The sequence below is a fragment of the Medicago truncatula genome, chromosome 2 (assembly GCF_003473485.1).
Source record: "Medicago truncatula cultivar Jemalong A17 chromosome 2, MtrunA17r5.0-ANR, whole genome shotgun sequence".
NCBI lineage: Eukaryota > Viridiplantae > Streptophyta > Magnoliopsida > Fabales > Fabaceae > Medicago > Medicago truncatula.
The window spans coordinates 47,978,031-48,000,513 of record NC_053043.1 but is presented as its reverse complement, the minus strand read 5'-3'; the positions used below and the strand labels follow the sequence as shown (position 1 = coordinate 48,000,513).

Here is a 22,483-nt window from a genome sequence, read left to right as displayed (position 1 = left end):
TAAGGCGGCTAGGGTTTTTATGCGGAAGTGAAACCCTCAAGAACGAGAGCTCGTGATACCATGTGAAAACTGAATATATTTTAAAGTTCTAAATAATTTACAATCACTAATGTGTTTATATAGGCTAATGTAACTTGATGGGCAAGACTAATAAACTAATGGGCCCAATACAAATAATCACTAATAATAATTAAAATAAACTATTTCCAATAGTATCAAACACTAAGTTTGGGATGGAAATCTGAGTTAAGAAAAGATGATGTAAATTCGTCTAAACAAGCCATCCGAATTCTCTCAGGAGTTGCTGGACTATCAAGAGTAAACCAGTCGGTGCACCCTGTTTCAGCTCTTGCAGCTCTGATGGCATCCTTGATGGCAAAGAATACAGCTGATGCTAGGAAAAACGGAGGCTCACCAACTGCTTTAGACGAATGGATTGCCTTTACATTTGGATGACCCTGCATGTTAGATTACAGAACAATAGAAAGTTAATATGTAGCTATCTTCAAGTTCAGTATGCATCACAGATAGTCAAATAACCAAAATGTGAGTCCGATACTATTATGCCTTGGATTACACCTATGACTTCACTGTCTCATCAGGTGACAGCTCAAGAAAAGAACTGAAACATGTTCAGGGTTCGGGAACATACCTTCAAAAGTGAGACATTAAATTTCAAGGGAACATCATTTATAGAAGGAATTTTATAAGCTCCAGGTCCACAAGTGTTAAGCCACCCAGAGGGGATCCATTTATGTGCTTTATCTCCCCATTTAAGTTCTTCTAAAGCAACCCAACCCAAACCTTGAATAAAAGCTCCTTCGATCTGTGAACATAAATAGCAATGAATTAAACATGAATATATCATGCATTGATATATTAAAAAATGATTTCCAAAAAAAGGGGAGGAAAAATAAAAGTGGGAACTTGTAATTCAGAGGAAATTTTTGAGAATTTTGAATATTCTACAACCAGGAAAACATCTTTTACCAAAAAAGTTCATACAACCAAGAATCCAAAACCAAACATTCAGCATTCGGCAATAAAGAATTCCAGGAGTACAGCTTTAGAATTATTTTACAATTCTCTAAAAGTGAGGATAACTTCATACAAACAGACATTGTTATCCTGATCAAATTATTGACGAAAGCTAAAATTTATTCACTATATAGAATATAAGTAAACTAACTTGTGTTTTTTTCATTCAAAATCCTCATTTTGATTAATGGAATTCCTATCCTCTTGTTTTTCCATCTTTCATAAATTCCTTCCTTATTCGGAAATCAATAAAAAGAATAATGTCCAATTGTAAAAGAAAAGCACCTGGCCAACATCGATCGCTGGGTTCAGAGAATAACCAAGATCTAAAATTATGTTTGCCGCCCTAGTGTGAAAATCTCCGGTCAATGTGTCAATTTCAACCTCGGCAAATGCAGCCCCATAAGTGAAATAGCTAAAAGGATTTCCTTTACCCGTGATCCAATCAAAATTAATATCAGGTGTAATATAAAATCCATGGGCAGAAAGGTCTATTCTCTCCATATAGCATGCATTAACTAGCTGAAAACAACAAAAGCATAACAAAACATGTTCAGTAGTTTTCAACCACAGGACACTTCATAACAGCGGAGACAATCACAAAAGCTACATGTAATTAGAACTTGTTGACAAACCTATACAACATATACCTTCAGTAGGGATACCCCACTTTAGAGGGGAAAATGAGGAGTTAACCGCTAACTGAAAAACCAATGGTCGAAGTTTAAAGAACAATGTAGTTTGTTATACATGTACATGACTGTAATTCCTCATTTTCACCTTTAAAGTGAATTTGGAGAATCCAAATCCTATCAATAACATTCTGATATCAGTGACGGATCCAAAAATCTTGACTTACGAGGGCAAAATTTTATATGATAGATATTTATGTATAAAATTTAGCAATGCAAAAGTGATAAAATAATAACATCATTAACGTTGGACAAAATACTTGAGATTATAATATTATATATTAGAAATACTAATTACTCCTTAACATCTACAAATTAAAGTTTTTGTCCAAAAAAAATTCTACAAATTAAAGTTGTTTTTCACGTGTCTATATTTATAAAGTATGGTAAATGTCATTTAAAATTTTATCTCAAATGCATTTACACAATTGATTTTATAAAATTCATGAGAGAAACTCTTTTAATGGTATAAATTTCCATTTAACGTGGGCAATTTATTATTATAAGAGAGGGCAATAATTAAAATATCAAAGATTTAACAAATAACACCGAAAAATTAGTGGGGGCATTTGCCTCCAATCCACTATAGGTGGATACGTGCCTGGATATAGTACATGTAATTTCTTACACAAGCCTCAAACTAAAGAGTCATATCTATTTTTTTATTCTTAATGAAACCCAATATATTCAAACGAAAAATATATATAATATTTACTAAATGTTATTTTCGCAGAAATTCGAATATTCTCAATGCCTTCTTAATTTTCTCTCAACTTGCCAACTCTCAGCATATGTATAAAATTGAGGGTTATGCTAACAAGTGCCCTAAGGGCATTTGTTAAGGAAACCAAAAGTAGTAGGTTTGCATTGGATTCAACAATATTTTAACTTTTAAATTCATCACTTTTCATCATTTTCCAATACAATATTTCTATTTGGCAAATGTTAACTTGTGCCCTTTAAGAAACTTATTATAGAAATATACGCATCAAAAGTCGTGCATTCAACTTCTTAAAAATTAAAATGTTATGTTTTCCAATGCAAAGTTAACGTGACCCTTTCTATTTTTATCCTCTTAATCAATGCCATAAGGGCACTCTTTAGCATTTCCCTAAAATTTATAATAAAAAAAGAAACTTCAGTAATACAATTAATTAATTTGGTTTTCTGCTCATTTATTCTGAGCGGATCACTCAATAGGCTGAGAAACAAAAACTGCAAATACAAGCATACCTCAGCAAATGAGGCGAAGTTATGTCGAGAAGCAATAGGTTCCATGCGTGCCTTTATTTGCTCACAAGCATCTAAAACTGCTCCTCCATACATATCAGAACTTGCAGAAGCTGCTGTTGGAGAAGAATTAGGAACCTAATTACAGCAAGCACGAAGAAATGAAAACAACTTAGCATCGGAAAGAATAGGCACAGATCCAATAAAGGGGAAAAGGGGGAAAAAGAAGGATAATCCAGTTGAAACAGAAAAGCACTGCATGATACTACACTCCAATTTGAAAATATAATCAACAAGGTTACAAAAAACCTACTATCTTTTTTATCTTGTCTTGGAAGCTTTAGTTATTTTCTGAAATTACTGTGGAGATTCGATGAAGTTTTATATGAAAAGATATTATGCCAATGTTGCTTTTTCTCCATACTTTTGGGTCCTAAACCTTGAATATGCTGTTTTTCTTTTGGAAGTGAGTCCATAAAAAACTAAAGAAAAAAATAATTATTATTATTATAATAATGATGGGAAGGAGGGAAGGAAATAATGTATTACTACCATTTACCTGATATTATTGGCAGACCCTAATTTCCAAGAAAAAATAACACAGCACACAAATTGTGTTTTCAACCATGTCGTAAGAAAATCTTGTGTATATCTTTTGTCATAGACATTAAGCCCCATTTGGAAAGAAAACTTATTTAAGTTCTTATACAATAATAGTTTATACTCTATAACATGAGAGCTTATGTCATAAGTGCTTCATTGAATAAGCTAATTGCTTTTGTACATTGAAAAGCACTTACAAAAATTGAAGTGTTTAGATGTGTTACTACTAATAAGATGTTAGATAATTTTTGTAAAATGAAATGATTAAAGAGTCAAACCATAACAAAAAATATACTAATATTTTATAATATACCATAATATATCACGTCATTATTTAAAAAATTTACCAATCTCCATAATGCAAAATTATTATTTAGACATGAAATTTTAAAAATCAATCTAGTGTCGTGTATATTATAATAATAATCTAATATACAAGTATATTGAAAATGAAATAATTAAGTGAAGACTTTTTTTTACAATAATAATTACGTGAAGACTAATACATGTATTTGTAAATATATCATATATGTATGTCACATGCTTATGTCAGTAGATAAGCTCAAGTAAGTCAACAATAAGCCATTTCAAATGGACCCTAAATAGATTAAATCCTATTAAAATTTATGAATGTTTATGAAGTGAAGAGAGCCGCACGTATATAATTTTCACAAGTTCTTGATATCTTTTAAAAAATAACTTAATACCTTGTCAGTACTTGTTTCTGATATAAAGACAGAACTAAGGGGGATATTGAAAGCTGATGCTGCGATCTGAGCAACTTTCGTATGTAAACCTTGCCCCATTTCCACACCCCCATGGGTAACTAAGACAGTTCCATCCGTATAAACATTAACCAGAGCACCTGCCTACAGTTGTTGAGAAAATATGCAAGCATGATGTTATCTCTATTCTAATAATGCAATTATTTCATAACTAAGAAAATAGGAATATGAAATAGAAATGAAATCTTCAATGAAAAGCACCTCAAAAATATCAAGCACAGTTAGGAAGTAATGTAGATCAATACACAACCACTCAAATGAATTTTTGAAACAATAGATTATATATGTGGCATTTAACCCATCAAGCTCTTTCAATTTTTTTATTTACAAGTTATTTCTTGCTTTCCATTCTATGTTGTTTTAACACAGATTTTGTTGTATTTAGTCACATTACTAGCATCGTGGGATTTTTATTAATGGTTGAGCTTAGTAATATACAACTAATTTAGCATATAAAACCCCTTACCCTTAAGATGATAGACTCAGCCGCATATGTTATCATTTAAAATGTGAAGTGATGTATAACCCGCAACCCATATTTTCTGCTTCATACTACAATTTTCCCTACTCTTGATCACAATTCTTAATCTTTGTTTACTTTCTTAGCATCAAGAGAGGTTTAATAAAATTTATTGGTGCTTAGAGGAATAACATACTTGAATCCTTCACTAAATGGTAATGTGTTAACCTATTTAACAGGTAAAGTGCTCAAGAGTTAAAATGAAATACTTTTCCTGGGAAAGCTTAATCACCACCAATAGTATACAAGTGAACATGAAAAAGTTTTAAAATTCAAATAAAAAAAAATTGAAACCAAATTTGGAGACATCTTTAGCAGATAAATAACCTCTGAACCTATCCCTTGCAGAAGCTATCCAATCTTATGCCAGAAAATTGTCTCCACAACAACATATATAACAAACTTGACAAGCTTCCTTCTAATCATCCATGAATTTCATGTCAAATCACTTTTTTTTCAAAACATGATGGAAGTCAGAATTTACCTGGTTCATAAACTTTGTTGTAAAGGATATACCAAACTTAGTAGGAATCATAGCAATGCCACGCTTCCTCCAGCGGTTGTGAGCATTGAATTTGTCAACTTCTTCGCGTGTCTTCACAAAGTCACAGGATAACTTCAGTTCATTCCATAGCTGGGATAGAGGGCAGTGCTCAAGTATCTGGCCATAGTGCAAAATGGATCCTTCACCTTGAAAATTAATTTCCTAAAAGGAAACTTAGTTTAGGAAGATTCACAAGAAAATCCAACATCAAGTAGGATGACAGTGCAATTTCATATGTATAACTCCAAATTGACAATAATCCAAAATTTTATATCTTACCTTTATCACTTCTGGGCTCATATCGAGTTCTACAGCAATCCTCTGAATCCAGTTTTCAGTAATAAGCATACCTTGAGGACCACCAAATCCACGAAAGGCGGTATTGCTAGGAAAATTAGTGAAGCAAACCCTTCCCGTTATCCTCACATTTGGTATTTCATACACATTATCTGAATGAAACATAGCACGTTCAAGGATAGCAAGTGACAAATCCAGTGAATTTCCAGCATTGTTATAAATTTCAAGATCCAACGCAAGCACCTTCCCTTCATTTGTAAATCCAACCTGAATCAAATAATACCTCTAATTAATTACCCAACCACATCAAAAATGAAGAAACCAATGCTAATACTACACCCAAAGTCTAAAACAATGGACAGGAACATTGGGATGTAAGAAACCAAGGGTGAGAGAAACAAAACAAAGTTGACCGTTTCTCCTGTGTCAAATTCTATTTTTTACAACATTCCAATACCAAATAGTGGGATAAACATTGGTTTCTGTTTTAAGAAAGCAAAACAAGGGCCAATGGGCTTCAAAATGAGAAAAAGTAGGGTGCTAAACTGTATATTATATGCCACCATTTCAAGCATCACTCAGAAATATCAAGATATTGTCAAATTCGTATTTCTGGCACAAACAGAATGAATCAGTAGCTCTTAGACATAGATGACATTTAAATGAAAATAATTCACAGGATTTAGTTTTACACTAAATATTGATGTGGGATGAAATAGACAAATAAAATCTATTTATGTAAATAAAGCAGTACCTTATACTTCCCTAAAAAACTATGGCGTTGCCCAGTTATCATCATGTCTACATCTCGATCCAGTATGATTTTCACTGGTCTATTTAACAGATATGATGGAACTGAAACTGCAGCAGCAATAAAAGCTGATCTTGTCTCCTTTCCCCCAAATCCACCACCAATTCGCTTTGTTTTGCAAACTACCTTTGACATGGGAAGACCAAGAACATGAGAAATATATTTCTGGTGCTTCTGTGGGGCCTGCAATAACACAACGATATTATCACAACACAGTTATTTCTTCCAAGCGAGAACACGTCAAGTTGCTTAGTTTGAGAATCCTTTTCAATGGAATTGTCATCATAAAATACAATTTGAAATGCCCCTGTTACCACCACCTTATAAGATGGTTTTTTCGAAGGAAAATTCCATTTCCCACTTAGGGTTGGGCAGCATAAAAAAAAACATGCAGTAGCAAAGAAATACTACCTCCGTTCCTTTTTCATTGTCACATTTTGACATTTTACACAAACCAAGACAATCAACAATTGATACTACTTTTGATGCAATAAGCTGTACTTTTACTGTAATGACCTTATTCATTTAATATCTCATTTCATATATTTCTCTCTCCACAATAAATAACTAAGGACAATATTGGTAAAATAACATTTAATGTTGCATTGAACTTTGAAAGTGACAGTTAAATAGGAACAAAAAATTTCTCCAAAAGTGACACCTAAAAAGGAACGGAGGGAGTATTAACTACGCCAAAGACAAAGCTGGCATAATGGTTCTGTAACATTGTCCATTGTTATTTGTTAATTCTTGAACATCATTATACTGATCTGCAGTTCTTGACACTTAATTATACAAAAATAAATAAGTGGTTGAGTAATACTTGGCTGAAATTTCCATAATGCAATCGATACAATGAAACAAGCAAAAGATTTAAGAAACTGCAATTTCCAAAAGATACATAAACTATAAATTGTAGGCATTCACTACAAAATTGTGTAACTTACTTGAGTAGATGATATCATATGAACTTCGTTTCCACCATCCACTGTCCATACCAAACTGCCATGTGGCTCTAGATAAAAGTGTTCCTGACCTCCTATCTGAACTTCGCCCTCAATTATTCTGTCACACTTGCCAGACTGAAAACAGTGATCAACATCACCTTTTCTCATGTGCTTTTCTGTGTTGGGATGAAAACTTCTAGCATTGATGGCATCCTGTATTGACAAGATAGCTGGGAGCTCTTCATACTCAACGTGAACTTTTCTTGCTGCTGTCTTTGCATTTTCATGAGTATCAGCCACAGCAACTCCTATTACCTGGAAAATGCATGTAAAACCAATGAACTAATAACAGCAAAAGGCTAATACAAGACTACATATTACACTAGAATTCATAACCAACACTTTATAGGTCATCCACCAAATTCAACTTCAAGATTTGTTCATAAATATGCCGGAAGTGAAAGACAATTAATAGTAAAAGGCTAAGTGGGCATTCAGAGTGATTGAGAACAGGTAGACACGGTGAATTGGGAAAACCATCATGATACTATATGAAATCTGGAACTACAATTTATTGTATTATGAGCTGATAATATCATTGTAGAATATTCTAGAGGCTCCAACTCTGTTCAGCAACCCGATTTTATTACAGTATACTTGTGTGAAAAGAATTGCAGGCAAGGCTTACAGGGTACAATAGAGAATAATGAAAAGTGTGAGAATAAAAGTCAATGCATGAAGAGGCGTGGGTCTTGAATAAGGAGAAGTAGAAACGTACTAGTCTTCTTTACATAATGCTGAATTAAAACTCTAATATGTAGATCGTAAAGTGTTGTATACCAAAATAATACAAGTCTCCTCACTAGCTATAGTATGCACTACAAGTCTAATTCATGCATGTGCACAATATATATTTACATCTAATGCATTGCATATCATAATTTTCTTCTGTTTTGCAAGGGACTTTGAAGATCTTCATTTCATAACATGACACCGTCAGTTAAGAACGGGCACAAACTGCAAATGCCACACAAAGGAAGCAGGAGAACTCCATTCCCTTTAAGCTCAAAATTATAAAATAAAAAAAAATAAAAACAGATCACAAGTGAGAGAATATTCAGTGAGCTAGATACCTGACCCACGCAAGTGATATATTCTACGGCAAAAAGCTCCTCATCAGCAACAACTGCTCCAATCATATTATCGCCTGGTATATCTTTGGCTAGAAACAAGCCCACAAATCCAGGTGAAGACCTGGCCACTGAATCATCAATTGAAAGTATTCGGGCATGGGGTTTTCTACTCAAAACTAAGGCAGCATGCAAGCCATTTGGAGGCATTGGTGTGTCGTCGGCATATAATGCTTCTCCTGTAACCTGAATGTAAGTTGTAAGAATCATGAAGCCAACATTTTACTAAATAGAAAAGAACATAATTTTCTAAAGAGACCAAGTAAGCCAAACATAACAGAAAGATAGAGAATAACAATTGAAAACATGGCAGAGAGAAAGAGGAGGTAACAAAGGATGCAAGCAATTAATATATACAACAAGAAACAAACCTATGAAAGACTAAATTAATATATCATGTGTTCCTTCTGAACATCGGCTAGTAAATGTACTAGTTAAGACCTTTTGCACGGAGCAATTTTATCAGCTTCTTGCAAGCCGGGAATGTTGAACATCCATTCACCAGCTTGAGATGGTATGTTGTAAATATGTAAATAACACTATTTTAGGATAGAGTATTTCACTCTTTCCTTTTTCTATTTTCTGAACACATCTTTAGGATAGCCTATAATTAGGATATTTCATCTCCCTTTGCTTGATTATCGTGTATCTAAATAACAGCCTTTCTGCTTGTACTCAAATATAATCAAATAATATTCGCATTTCATTCTCTCTCTAGTCTTAAAAAAAAAATGGATCCGATAACTTCTAATTAGAACATATATGGAAAAGGGAATTTTGCATCAAAGCTTATTATTTTTGTATAAAAAACATGTATGTCTGTTATTGAATGACCCTCAAAGACATCAGTGTCAGTAACATGCCTTGACGCAAGATTCAAGAATATTATAGGGAAAAAGCAGACATAGCCAACATTGAGGTTATTATTTTCGTTTGATTAGTGGGAACAATAGACAATACAGGATTCATTGGGATGCATCTCATGTTTAACATCTGACTTTTTATAGTTAGAAATTCCGCAACAGAGATAAGTATAATGATCTAGTCCTTCATAATGTCATTTTTTTTAAAGTTAAACAACAAGAGAAGCAGTAGAAAAGAAGATACAAGCATGCTTGAGTGAGTAGAACACTAACAAATCTATAGATGAATGCATAATTGTTAAATTTGCGACATGAATTTACATTATAAGTTCAACGAACCTGAAGTCTTGAAGATTGATGAACCTCGGGAAAACCGACAGATGTCCCGTGCTTCATGATTTCATAGTCCTGAGATCCTGTAGCTGGTGGCCGGTGGACTGAGTGCACTGCAGATAGATGGGATGTTGGTATAGACTCTTTGATGCCATCCATTTGATGAGACACCCATAGAAAAAATTTAAAAAAGAAACTCAGAGTCAAAGATTTCCGGAACTCTACCATTCCACCAGGAGCATCTTCCTTAAGTACTATATCCTTTTGCAGAATTTTCAATGCATTTTGCAACATGTCTTGGTCCCAAATCTTTCCAATGAGAAATTCCTTAGTTTTTATGGCAGAAAGTGAACATGGTGCTACCCCACCATAAACAATTGATGCATCAGCAACAACCCAGTTTTCACTATGTTCCTTAAGATGAACACGAATACCCGCATTTACAATTGCGATATCATCATCCCTTCTATGGGACTGTTTAAATTCTTTTACAAACTCAAAGGTCCTATTCCATGGCAAGAATACTGACAGAAGAATTTCATCAGATGCCAAATCCACCTTGCGATAACCCAGGAAGAAATTTTCTGCTGGTACTGTCTTGATGTTCCCTTTTGAGTCAATAATTCGAAACTTTGCTCTGGTTGCCATCCAGAGAGGATTCAAGTCTGATATTGGGCTGGCAGTACATATATTTCCACCAATTGATGAAACGTTTCTTATCTGTGATCCAGCAAACCATTTTAGTTGCTCAATAAAGGCTTTACAAGATGAAGTTTCATGAGCAGCTCGTTCAGTCACAACCTTCCTGAAAAAATTCAAGAGAATGGATAATCTCATTGCAGCACCTATCTCTATGCCATCATCCGTAACTTCCAAAATGTTTAGTTCTGGCACATGCATTACAGAAACCAGAACTTGATATTGCATTCTCTTCAATCTCATCTCAATTCCTACTTCCGTATTACCGACTAGCAACTTCGCATCAGGATATTTGGCTTTTAAATCCAATACGTGTTGAAGTGTTAAAGGCCGGTACCACATTAGCCCTCCAAATCCAGTCAAATTTAAGAAGGTTGGTTTCCTTAACAACAGCTCAGGAGGAAAAATAAGCTCCTTTTCTGTATATTTGGTCCCGTCTACTTCATTATAGGAAGTAGGTTTATGTCTATCAACACTTTCTACACATTTATCATTTACACTGTCTAAGTTGCATGAACAGGGTTTCCCGGTTGATGGGCAAACAGACTGGCCTTCTTGAAGGCCCGTTGAAGAAACGCCGGTATATAACATATTATTAGTTTTGGCAAAGACCCGGAATGCATCCAGTATTGCTCTGTAACCCGTGCATCGGCATAAATTTCCAGCAAGGCATGCTTCAATTTGTTCTTCACTAGGTGGTGTTTGACTTGACCGCAATAACGCATACATTGACATGACAAAACCAGGTGTACAAAATCCACATTGTGAACCGTGAGTACGAGCAAGAGACTCCTGAAAATGATATCACACTAATAAGTAAAGACTAAAGAGTATTGATTGATAAATATCAATTCAAAATAACACGAAAGATAATAACCAAAGCCAATAAATAATAAAATATGTCGTAAACAATCACCTGGATAGGGTGCAATCCAAGCCTGCAGCTTCCAAGTCCCTCGACTGTAATCACATGCATCCCTTCAACAGAATATAGAGGTGCTAAGCAAGCATTGATAGCATAGTGTCTGAAAGAATATTTTCAAACTAAAATCGTAAGCCTTATGTTAGGATACAAGAACAAATCATTTCAAAAGTAGTAGGAGCACACAGTATGAGAAAGAAAAACTCACAAGGTTTTCCTCAAATTTGTATCATAATGAGAAACCATAACAGTACAAGCTCCACAACCACCTTCACCGCAGCCTAGTTTAGTCCCAGTCAGACCTATATCTTTTATACCAAATAGAGTGGAAAACTATAATCAGTTTAGCTTCACAAAGGAAACCATTTAAATCGACAAATCAAAATTAAGTACACAAGAAAAAACAAAATTTCAATTAAATCGTGAAGTGCTTACAGATTAACTCGCTGAACTTGGTTCATGAACCAAATGACTTTAACTTAAGCTAAAAATTGGTCTTATTAAGCACATATAGCATAAGTGCTTATGTATCAATTATTTCTACAACAATATAAAATAATAATAATTTGTCATCTTACTAATGAACTGTTTTAACAGCTAGCTTATAAAAATAAGCTGAAAATAGCTTATGGACATAGTCCTGTTTGGATAAACAACTTACTTTGCAGCTTATAGCACAAGCGCTTATCATGTAATTGCTTATAAATATACTATTTCTATTACACACGATAAAATAAAGCAAAATTGTTTCTGTATAAGCTATTTTCATAAACTATCATGATCTTATGGAAAAATGTTGAAAACAACTTATGATCATCTAATAAGTTCTCTTAAACAGTCTCCCAGGTGTTTTATATCAGCCGATAAACTCAAATAAGTTAATTCAAACATACTCGTTATAAGTTGTTTCTATATGCTCTTCCAAAGAGTCTCACAAGTGGTAAGTGCTTATATCAGTAGATAATCTCAAACAAGTCCATCCAAACACGTGAAAATTGAGTATAATAATATACCTCTGAGATATTCAAGTAGAGTGAAATGAGCTAAGTCATGAGGCAAAACTCTACGAATTCCGTTAACGTATAATATTGGAGAATCGTTCTTCAAATCTCGCTCAACAGAATCCATCTTCTTCAATGATCCCATTTTTCAGAGAACGCAAATTCAATTCAACGAAACAAAACCTTCTATTATGATTCTAATTCTTAAAATAATAATAATATATGATTATGATAGACGAGAAAAGTAGAAAAAAAATGAATTGTTGTGATTTGTTGGGATAAAGTTTCTTTTTTTAGAGTAATGAATTAGTTACCATATTTTCCGATGAAGACGAAATAAGCCAGCTGGGAAGGTATCTTGAAACTCTTACTTTATTTAATCCAAGTCTCTAGTCAGAGCTGTCTCAGACTCATCTATTCGATCTCAAAGATATCATAAACTAATACTTAACGATAAAATAATTTTATATTCAAATCCAATCATAACTCTTGAAATAAAGCTAATGAAAAGCAAGGGCGGTTGGGTTGGGCCGCTGATAGTTTATAACTTATAGCTGATGATTGATATTTGATAACTTATAGTTATTAATTTATGATTGATGACTAATAATTTATAGCTGATAAGTTAATTGAAATGTTTGGTAAAATTAATGATTCAATTATCTTATAAATATAAAATGACATTCTTAATTTATAACAAAATTAGCATCTATTAATATTAAAGTATTTAACATTTTGCTAATTTCAATTATTAATTTAATATATCTTTATTTTATATTTTAGTATTTATTTTCATTTCAGTATACTTTGTAAAAAAAAATATAATGATAAAATATAACAAAAAAGTAAATTATATAGACGTAAAAAATAACAATAAAACTATTTGTAAAAAAAAAAAAAACAATTAAACTAGACGTTAGTTATTCTGAAAAAAAAAATAAAAAAACTAGATGCGAGCAAGTTTAATATAATGGGCACAGTTTATGTGCAAAGAATTTAACCGAGCAAAAAAAAAATTAGGCTAAAGTACACTTTTTCCCCCTTAATTTTCAAAAACTTGCAATTTTGGCCCCCTAAGTACATAAACTACAATTTTAACCCCCTAAAATTTAGCACCATTGCAATTTTAATCATTTTGATCAATTTTGACCAGTCAATGCCTACGTGGCGTGCCACGTGTGTAATTATTTAATTAAAAAATTAAAAAAGCATATTATCATTTTTCAAATTAAATAAATGAAAATGAAATTAAAAAAATAAAAATAAAATCAGAAAAAAAATTAAAAATAAAATCCAAATCTTAATCTTAATCTTTTATTTCTTCTTCCTCTCAATCTCAAAAACAACAACAACAATTGACCCTGCATATGAGAGATCCATGCACACCAATTGATCCTTATTCTTCTTCTTCTTCCATCTTTGCTGGGAATGAGACTCCGAGCCTTCGCCTGTCCTCTTACGGTGGCAACTTGCACCTTTGGGTTCTCATCCTCATAGGCTTTTGGATTGCTGTAGCAACCTGTGAGCTGAACTTTTCCCATGAAAACCCTGCACCAAAACCTTTTGTCTGTTGCAACTTTGGTTTCTCATCCTCATCAGGATTTTGATTTGTTGTAGCAACCTGTGTGCTTAACTTTTGCCTTGAAACCCTGCACGAAAAGCTTTAGCCTTGTTCAAAATGTCTTCTATCGAAGTGTCGGTTGCCTTTGCCTTCTCTTAATCTTCTTTAGCTAGATTAGAAGCTTGTGCTTCTTGCTTTGAAAGCTTTAGTGCCTCTTCTTCCATCTTCTTAGTTGTTGCAGCAGCTTCGCGTTCCTTTTCAGCTTCCACTCTTGCCTCTTCCTCTGCTTTGGCTTTCTCCAATATTTCAGCATAGGCTTTCCTTCTTCCATCTTCCGGAATAGTGCTGCAAAGAAAATTGCAAATAACATAATGATCCTCCACAACGAGAAGAAAATTGCAAATAACATAATGACCATCATCAAATTAAATAAAAAATTTCTGATTTTTTTTAATTTCATTTTCATTTATTTAATTTGAAAAATGATAATATGTTTTTCTATTTTTTTTAATTAAATAATTACACACGTGCCACGTAGCATTGACCGGTCAAAATTGACCAAAAAGATTAAAATTGCAATGGGGCTAAATCTTAAGGGGCCAAAATTGTAGTTTCTGTACTTAGGGGGCCAAAATTGCAAATAGTTTTTGAAAGTTAAGGGGGGAAAGTGCACTTTAGCCAAAAAATTACGTCCTTTGAAAAAAATTAATGTAATTATATACAATTAAATGTCCTTAGAAAAATGTAATAGTAAAAATGAATATTTTTCAAATAAAAAAAAACGATCATTTGTGAGCATTAATCAAATCATAGATATTTTATTTAAAACTATAGGGGTAGAATTGGTTTTTAGAGAAAATAGCAAGGGTAAAGATTGAAGAAAAAATGATAAGCTATAAGCTCAAACACTACTTGAAATAGCTTCTGAAAAATAGTTTATAAGCTCGTGAACTTCTGAAAAATAGTTTATAAGCTCGTGGTAAGAGACCATTACCAAACAGAGTTTTTTTTGTCAAACGAACTTATAAGCTATAAGCTATAAGCTCATTTAGTGGACTTACCAAACATACCCTAGATCGAGTTAAAAGACAGTTAGTGGTGCGTAAACAAACTTGATGTGACATGTTATTTTGTCTAAAAACTTACTCCCTCCGTCCCTATGTAAGCACTCTTTTCTTCTAATAAAAGTGTGCTTAGATATAGGGACAAAGGGAGTATATTTCAAAGAAAAAAAAGTATTTAAATTAGAAATCTTATTAATGCTTAAATGGACTTGAGATTAAACTCCGTTTGGATATTTAACACGGAGATTAAACACTTTTTGCTACCAACACGGGGCTCGTCTATGGTGATTTCTTCAAACCGTGGGGACAGGTGCTATTAGTATCCTTCTCATTGCGTGCTTGTTTTTTTTTTAAGTTTGTTTTAGGCAGTGATGTGTTTTAGAGGGTTTATCTTCAGGGGTGTTTTCAGGTGGTTATGGTGTACCGTCTATATACGGTACCATTTGTATATTGTTTCGTCCATATCTTGCGTCTTGCGGGGATGGAGTTTAATAATATTTGTTGATTAAAAAAAAAAAAAAGTATCCTTCTCGTTGCCATCCATAAATGAAAGAGCATGCACCATGTTGCAAAAGCAAGAAGACTCCAAAATTGAAATGACTCGCTAACTCTCCCCTTTTCTCCTTGTGTAGCTTCATTGGCGCGTAATAGTGGTTATAGATCCTTTAGTTGTGGTCAGCTTAGCATAGCTCTTGCATCCTTGAGTCCCCTTCCTAGCAGAATCATAAAGTAGATAAATTCAATACTACAAAGAGACGGTGAACCACGTGGTTGAGTGTAAAATTGGTATGAACACATCCAAACTAAACACTTTTTTTTTCCCGATTTGAGTTGCTTCAACTTGCATTTTTCTATTGAGTTTGCTCTATTTTGAACAACTATTGGAAATGATGCAATAAGTAATGGGATTATCTCTAACTATTTTCGCACTAACTCATATTGTACAACTTGCGCATGTTGCCCAAACTTTCCATGCCCACGTTTTGTACATAAATAAGTAGTAGTGCCACATCTATTATGATTAATATGTATACAATCCATCACTGAAATAGAAGAAAAGAATATTAGGTCGTGTAACAGTTTGGAACAACAAATTCAAAACGAATCTTCATAATGTTCAGACTGACTGAACCATTAAAATATTTAAAACAAATTTTACAAATACAAATGCATATATACTAACTCTCTTATTGACAACGAGCAAAAAACTTTTCGAATGTGACTTATTAGATGCAAACCTGATCCAAACAGGAGTTTTGAAGATGAATGTAAGTTAGCGAAAATTTTAAGTTTTTTGTTGTGAAAAACGTAAATGACAATGAAGAAGATAAATTGCCTTTTAAATTGTTCCGTGCGAATCAGTTCATCCAAACGCTTTTGTTTGGATTGGTTAATTCCTAGAGGGACAATTTTAGCAACGAAAAATAAATAAATTATTTAGGGTGGGGTTTGAAGAACATAAGGGGGTGGAAGGATAACAACTCTCAAATATTTATCACCTTATAAAAATATGCCCCAAGCCCAAAAACCGAAAAAAGCAGAGAGAAAAAAAACGTGGAAAGAAAGAAACTAAGGTGAAGTTATTAGAAGCAGTAAGAAACAAATCTCAAATCGCGAATAGCTTCAATCGCAAACCCTAACCACCCAGAACCACCGCGTTCCGAATCGTTTCCGGCCACCACAGTCCTAGCTTTCTCCGTCGTGGTGAGACTTTCATTTTTTTTTGTTTTGTTTTTTCCTGAGCGAATTTCGATCTTTCTGTGTTCTATTTGATTATGAGTTGCGATTCATCTAACATTGTGTATAATTTCTCTGTTGTCATTGATTATGTGTTGGGATTCCTTCATGTTTGATTATTGCTTTTGAATTAGATTTAGGCCTTGTTTGGATGAATAGCTTAATTTGCAGCTTATTTATAAGCACTTACGTATAAGCTGTTTCTTTAACCAAAGATAAAATGATGTTAAGTTGTTTTCGTATAAGCTGTAAGCTGTTTTCATAAGCTATCTTGGTGAGCTTAAGAAAATAAGCTAGCTGTTTTTATAACTTCTCCCTGAAGTGCTTATACCAGTAAAAAATCTGAAATAAGCCAATCCAAATAGGCCATTATTTTTGCTGCTGTTTGTTTGTTGGTCTCTGGTTTAAGTTTGTTGCCTTGTTGGTGCCATTTTCACTCTTAGAAGCCAGAAATTGTAAATTTTGTTGTCTTCTTCCAATATGAATACTTGTGGTGCTGTGAAATGTGTGGATGATGATGATATTCAAATTTTGGACAAAGGGTGGGACTGCTCTTTGGGGGAAGTAGCTAGGTTGTCTTGGGTGGGTGGGAATTTTATTTTTGGTTTTTTTCTCATGGCTTGGATGTTGGAGATGATGGTAGTTATTTTTGTGTGGTTCCCTCCCTATATTTTTATCTGGATATGAATATCTTCGATTGTTATTTGATTTGGCTAGTTTGTTCTTTGATTTTTTGCTTGATTTGGTTAGTTTGACCATTTGGCTTGAGTTGCTAAGTTCATTGCCTCTTTTTTTGGTGAAGTGCTAAGTTTGTGTTTGAAAGAATTCTGATTTGTATTTTGGATTGCTAAGTTGGTTTGTACTTTTCAGTTGTAGTTATATTATGGTTTGTGATAATTGGAGCCAATATAGAGCTCTGGAAAAATTGCAATTTTCCACATTCCGAACCAAACCATCCTGTATATCATTTGGGTAGTTTGGTTTGTGTACGGTCACAATAATTACATATACCCTATCACCCGTGACACCCTTGTATACCCTCATCTCCATTACACTATTCTTCATCTTCTTGCTAACATTTTTTTTTGTGTGTTTTCCAGTTCCATTTACCATGACTAAACAACACGCTAATTGGTCTCCATATGACAACAATGGAGGGTAATCTCTCTCTCTCTCCCGCTCTCTCTCTCTCTCTCTCTCTCTCTCTCTCTCTCTCTCTCTCTCCTTGTTTTAATATTTTTCAATTACTATCTTTTTAATATTATTATTATTTGTAGATCTTGTGTCGCAATTGCTGGATCGGATTACTGTGTGATTGCAGCTGATACGAGGATGTCCACCGGTTACAACATCCTCACTCGCGATTACTCCAAAATCTCTCACCTGTAAGCTATTTCTCACACACACACACACATATATATATATATATATATTGCTGAAACCCAATTGGTTTTCTATTATTGTAAAACTTCTGTTGGTGTTAATTTTCTTTAGCATTAGACAAATGCCTCTTTTTTTAGTTGTGTTATGCTGTTAAAAGATCCCAAGTCTAAACTAGGTTTTTGAGGTTTGTGTTTTGTTTCGCGACAGAGCTGAGAAATGTGTGATGGCTTCTTCTGGTTTTCAAGCTGATGTGAAGGCTTTGCAGAAGGTTTTGTCTGCTAGGCATTTGGTGAGTCTAATAATCTCAATCCTTGTAACAGATATATAAATAATACTATTTAGATTGTAAACATATTCAGGAAACAGGATGGATGTGAGAAACTTTCTTTGTTTAATTTCCTTGTGTTTTTGTTCTGTTTGTATGCTTCGCTATGTTGATCACTTGTTGGAAGTATTTTCTAGTTGAGTAAGGAAGTTTAGAAGAAATTTATTCAGTTGCAAATTCCTTTTAACCTCTATTTGTTAACAGCACTGATTTAGAACCACAGAAGAATAAACTCTGAGTATTCCTCTAGGGTTAAATGTTGCTTTGATGTGGGTTTCAGATATTCTGATAATAAACTAAACTCAATATTCTTAGTTATACAAAAGCAGTGTTGAGCATTTGATGGTTTATTTATAGACTGCCATGGTAACCGAAAACCTCTTTTCTCGGTATATAGAATTAGATAAATTGATTAATTGACACCCATCATGACATAATGTGTTACGATATATAATAATGGCTAATTAAATTAGTTAAGAGTTGCTATAGTTAGTTACAAAGTTATTTGGATTAGTTAGAGAGTATGTGTATAAATTAGGAGAACACAAAGGGTAGAGAGTATCTTCTGAGTATCGTAAAGTTTGTGAATGAAGTAGCAACTCTAATGCAAAGGGGAAACTCTTGGAGGAGAGATTATCTCCTGGTCTTTCTTATTTTCTTAATTTAGTGGTTCTTTCTATTCCATTCAGCTCTTGGGTTCCTAACATAATGCATGTCATGTATTGAGTTGTAAGGATTGAGATCAACCATTCACCTCTATATTTATTTTGATGTTCTGCACTATTATTTTTGTTGGTCTGCTTTTACCTATACTTATTGGACTATTTTTGTCACCCCTCTTTTCTAATTTTTCTATAAGTTCCTTTAAACATGTCCACGATCCTTGCCATCTTTTCTATGTAGAAGTTATTGAGTTAAGCCCACATTTATAGAAGTTTATACTCCTAATTTTATTTGTTTTGCATAATCATCATCTGCTGTGTAAATTGTATTATTATCGTCTTTTTGACACCAAGTTCCGTTCTTCTCTCCATATATATTTGTATATCCAAAATTGTAAAGAAATGATAAAGCAGGATTGAGGGGAGAGTAAAAACTGGCCAAGTGTTCTGTCAAGATTTACTCTTGCTATTGGACTTTCCTGAGTCTGTATATCTTATTTGGAAATATTACTACTTAGTAACATGACATGCCTTGGAATGTCAATGTTTCTGGAATACTGTGCTTAATTGATTTGCTGATGCTAATTGCATTGCATCAATTATTAAAGTTTTTACTCTTTTATCAAAGTATATAACCTTATCAATTACGTTGTTAGATGTTAGTTTGAAATTGTGGTGTTTGACTCACAAACAGTTATGTACCTTCCATGCTTCCTTTGTTTTGAATATTACCTTGACAAATAATTGAAGCTTGTAATTGAAATGACACTATTGATTCTGAATGCAGACTTATCAGCATCAACACAACAAACAGATGAGCTGTCCTGCAATGGCTCAATTGCTTTCAAACACACTTTATTACAAACGCTTCTTTCCTTACTATTCTTTCAATGTGTTGGGTGGCCTTGACAGTGAAGGTGAGCTATTTCTAACTTTCTATACTTGTTCGTGTCCCATTTTTGTATTTGCTTGCTCTGACTTCAACTTAAACCTAAAATAGGAAAGGGATGCGTCTTCACTTATGATGCTGTTGGTTCCTATGAGAGGGTGGGATATAGCTCTCAGGGTTCTGGCTCCACTCTCATTATGCCGTTTCTTGATAACCAACTGAAGTCCCCCAGCCCACTCCTCTTACCTGCCCAGGTGAAGTTCTTGAATTGGTGTTTTTCTTGAAGTATTTTGGCGCTTTAAATTATTTCTGAATAACACCCTCTACATTAAAATATGATTTATTGCAGGATGCCGTTACTCCACTGTCCGAAGCAGAAGCAGTTGATCTGGTCAAAACTGTTTTTGCATCTGCAACTGAGAGAGATATATACACTGTAAGTTTGTTTATGTATGAAAATGGATTGTCTGCCATCACACATTCACACTTGCAGAATTGGATCGTCTAATCTTAATCAATCCACATTAAGATCAGGCGGTTAAAATCTCGTGACTGTGAATGCAGGGTCATTTCGACTGCAGAAAATTGTGGTCCTTTTACATAATTGTCATTTTGCATTAGGACAAGCTTTAAACTTGCTTTGGGTGTATGTTTTTACAGGGGGATAAGGTTGAAATTGTCATCCTAAATGCTGGTGGTATTCATCGTGAGTTCATGGACCTAAGGAAAGACTGATGCTTTTACAGAGGAGTGTATGTTCATGATAGACTTGTTCTGAGAATGTTTGGAGGTGCTCCTAAATTCTGAATGTGGTCTACGATTTGCCCCCTAAGCCAAACCGAGGAATGCTTTCCAATTTGAGCTATTGCTAGTCTGCTCACATTGTAACTAGACTGCGCTTTTACTTTTATATTTGCATCGGATGTTATCCATTTCTTAACTTTATTCAAGTCTATTGTGTTGAAAAATGAATAGCCTAAATATTTTGTTATATTAATGTTATCCCAAATGAAACCAACTATAGCTTTGCAGTAGTGTGAGTAATATGCAATCAGGAGTGCTACCAATTGTCATGGACATTTTTTCCAACGCTATGCGTGTCTCGAAAATTTCTAAGGGACCGTATCCGAAATAATGAATCCACGTGATTTAATATTTAGAGGAAGTGTTGAAAAGGTAGTATCATAGATTTCATTTCTAGATAATAACTATAACTATTGTACAATCCTTAATTTGAATTCATTTCAGATTCAAAAAAGTTTTGACTGTTGACTGCCTGGTTGGGACCGGCTATGCAAAACTAGGCTAACCTAAACAGAATTTAATATGCTGTGTGTATAAATTTAAAATGGCAAAGGATAATCATTTTACTACAATTGCCAAATTGTTAATAAATTTTTGATGCTTAGTCAAACATAAAACATTAAAAAGGAACTGGAACAATTATATAGGACACGCAAGATACAAGTGATACACAAAAGAGATTAAGGGAGTGTTTGTTTCATGTTTAAGAATTATATTCCTTGGAATACATGGCTAGGTAATGTCTACACCTGTATTTGTTTCAAGATTGAAAAAAATTATTCCTCGGTATAAAGGTTCTAAGAAATGAATAACTTCTCATAACCTCCATTATTCCAATGAATTTATTTTCATAATAAGGTGGAAATGTAATGTACATTTCCATGAAAAATTTATAGTCTTTTTTTTTTTTTTAAATTATAACCACCAATTTAGCCATGATTTTTTTTTAAATTGTTTCTTAAAAACTTAATATTTTTCAATAAATATTTACCAAGGAATCCTTAACACGTGTCAATTATTTTGAGAAAGATAAAAATTCGCAAAGTGACATTTAAAATGAGACGAATTGAGTAACTACTAACATTGCTATTAAAAAATTGCAAAATTAGGACATTTTCACTTTGGATCCTCTTCTTCCTTGATCCTCCCTCCTGCACCAAGTTGTGTCTATCTCTCTCTCCCTTGATCTTATTTTTTGTTATTTTCTGTCTATCTCTCTCCCTTGGTCTTATTTTTTGTTATTTTCTCTCTCTTGATCTCTCTCTAAAATTAGAGAGATAGATATAATGTGGCAAAGGAGAGAATCCAAATTAGGGCATATTTCCAATCATGCTTGGCAAACTGATACTGCTTAAAGTACATTTGTACTCTAGAAAACTGTATGCACTCACTATGCATTGCTTGCATTCAGTTCTTTCGAGAACAAACTGATTTTTCAAAATAAGTTCATGAAAAACAATAGTCCAAACTCCAAACAACAATGAATGAGCTAGAAGGTTGGACACAATTACCATCACAGCTTCGTTCATCAGCTCAGCTTTCGCAAAACCTAGCTCATTAGCTATGAGCATCTGAAATTACTT

The 22,483-nt window shown here is 33.6% G+C and overlaps 2 protein-coding genes across 3 annotated transcripts; one reads left to right on the top strand and one right to left on the bottom strand.

Moving 5' to 3' along the window:
• Window positions 1-61: 61 nt before the first annotated feature.
• Window positions 62-12,915, bottom strand: LOC11431418 (xanthine dehydrogenase 1). 2 transcript variants are annotated; one of them, XM_013609977.3, is made up of 15 exons: window positions 12,790-12,915; window positions 12,488-12,605; window positions 11,683-11,782; window positions 11,469-11,577; window positions 9,860-11,344; window positions 8,601-8,843; window positions 7,468-7,782; window positions 6,464-6,703; window positions 5,692-5,976; window positions 5,353-5,574; window positions 4,271-4,432; window positions 2,964-3,098; window positions 1,324-1,560; window positions 653-826; window positions 62-458 (listed from the first exon to the last, which is right to left on the bottom strand). In XM_013609977.3, the coding sequence occupies exons 1-15, from the start codon at window positions 12,790-12,792 to the stop codon at window positions 216-218; spliced, it is 4,071 nt and encodes a 1,356-aa protein (XP_013465431.1). In that variant the 5' UTR covers window positions 12,793-12,915; the 3' UTR covers window positions 62-215. The 2 variants fall into 2 exon arrangements, with proteins under 2 accessions (XP_013465431.1, XP_003597436.2); XM_003597388.4 differs by lacking the exon at window positions 12,790-12,915 and having other exon boundaries at window positions 12,488-12,736.
• A 3,729-nt stretch (window positions 12,916-16,644) lies between these two features.
• LOC11441958 (proteasome subunit beta type-1) lies at window positions 16,645-21,130 on the top strand. The gene is made up of 8 exons (XM_003597386.4): window positions 16,645-16,804; window positions 17,938-17,995; window positions 18,115-18,222; window positions 18,428-18,509; window positions 19,995-20,124; window positions 20,208-20,350; window positions 20,446-20,532; window positions 20,757-21,130. Exons 2-8 carry the CDS (start codon window positions 17,949-17,951, stop codon window positions 20,829-20,831), a joined length of 672 nt encoding a protein of 223 aa, XP_003597434.2. The 5' UTR covers window positions 16,645-16,804; window positions 17,938-17,948; the 3' UTR covers window positions 20,832-21,130.
• Window positions 21,131-22,483: the final 1,353 nt, after the last annotated feature.

Bases quoted from the DNA above. Each gene is read 5' to 3' on its own strand.
- LOC11431418 (XM_003597388.4), bottom strand. From the start codon at position 12,620: ATGGGATCATTGAAGAAGATGGATTCTGTTGAGCGAGATTTGAAGAAC. The intron at 5,575-5,691 runs GTAAGATATAAA...GTTTCCTTTTAG, and splicing joins TGAGCCCAGAAGTGATAAAG to GAAATTAATTTTCAAGGTGA. The intron at 459-652 runs GTATGTTCCCGA...TCTAACATGCAG, and splicing joins TTAATGTCTCACTTTTGAAG to GGTCATCCAAATGTAAAGGC.
- LOC11441958 (XM_003597386.4), top strand. From the start codon at position 17,949: ATGACTAAACAACACGCTAATTGGTCTCCATATGACAACAATGGAGG. The intron at 17,996-18,114 runs GTAATCTCTCTC...TATTATTTGTAG, and splicing joins CCATATGACAACAATGGAGG to ATCTTGTGTCGCAATTGCTG. The intron at 18,510-19,994 runs GTGAGTCTAATA...TTCTGAATGCAG, and splicing joins TTTTGTCTGCTAGGCATTTG to ACTTATCAGCATCAACACAA.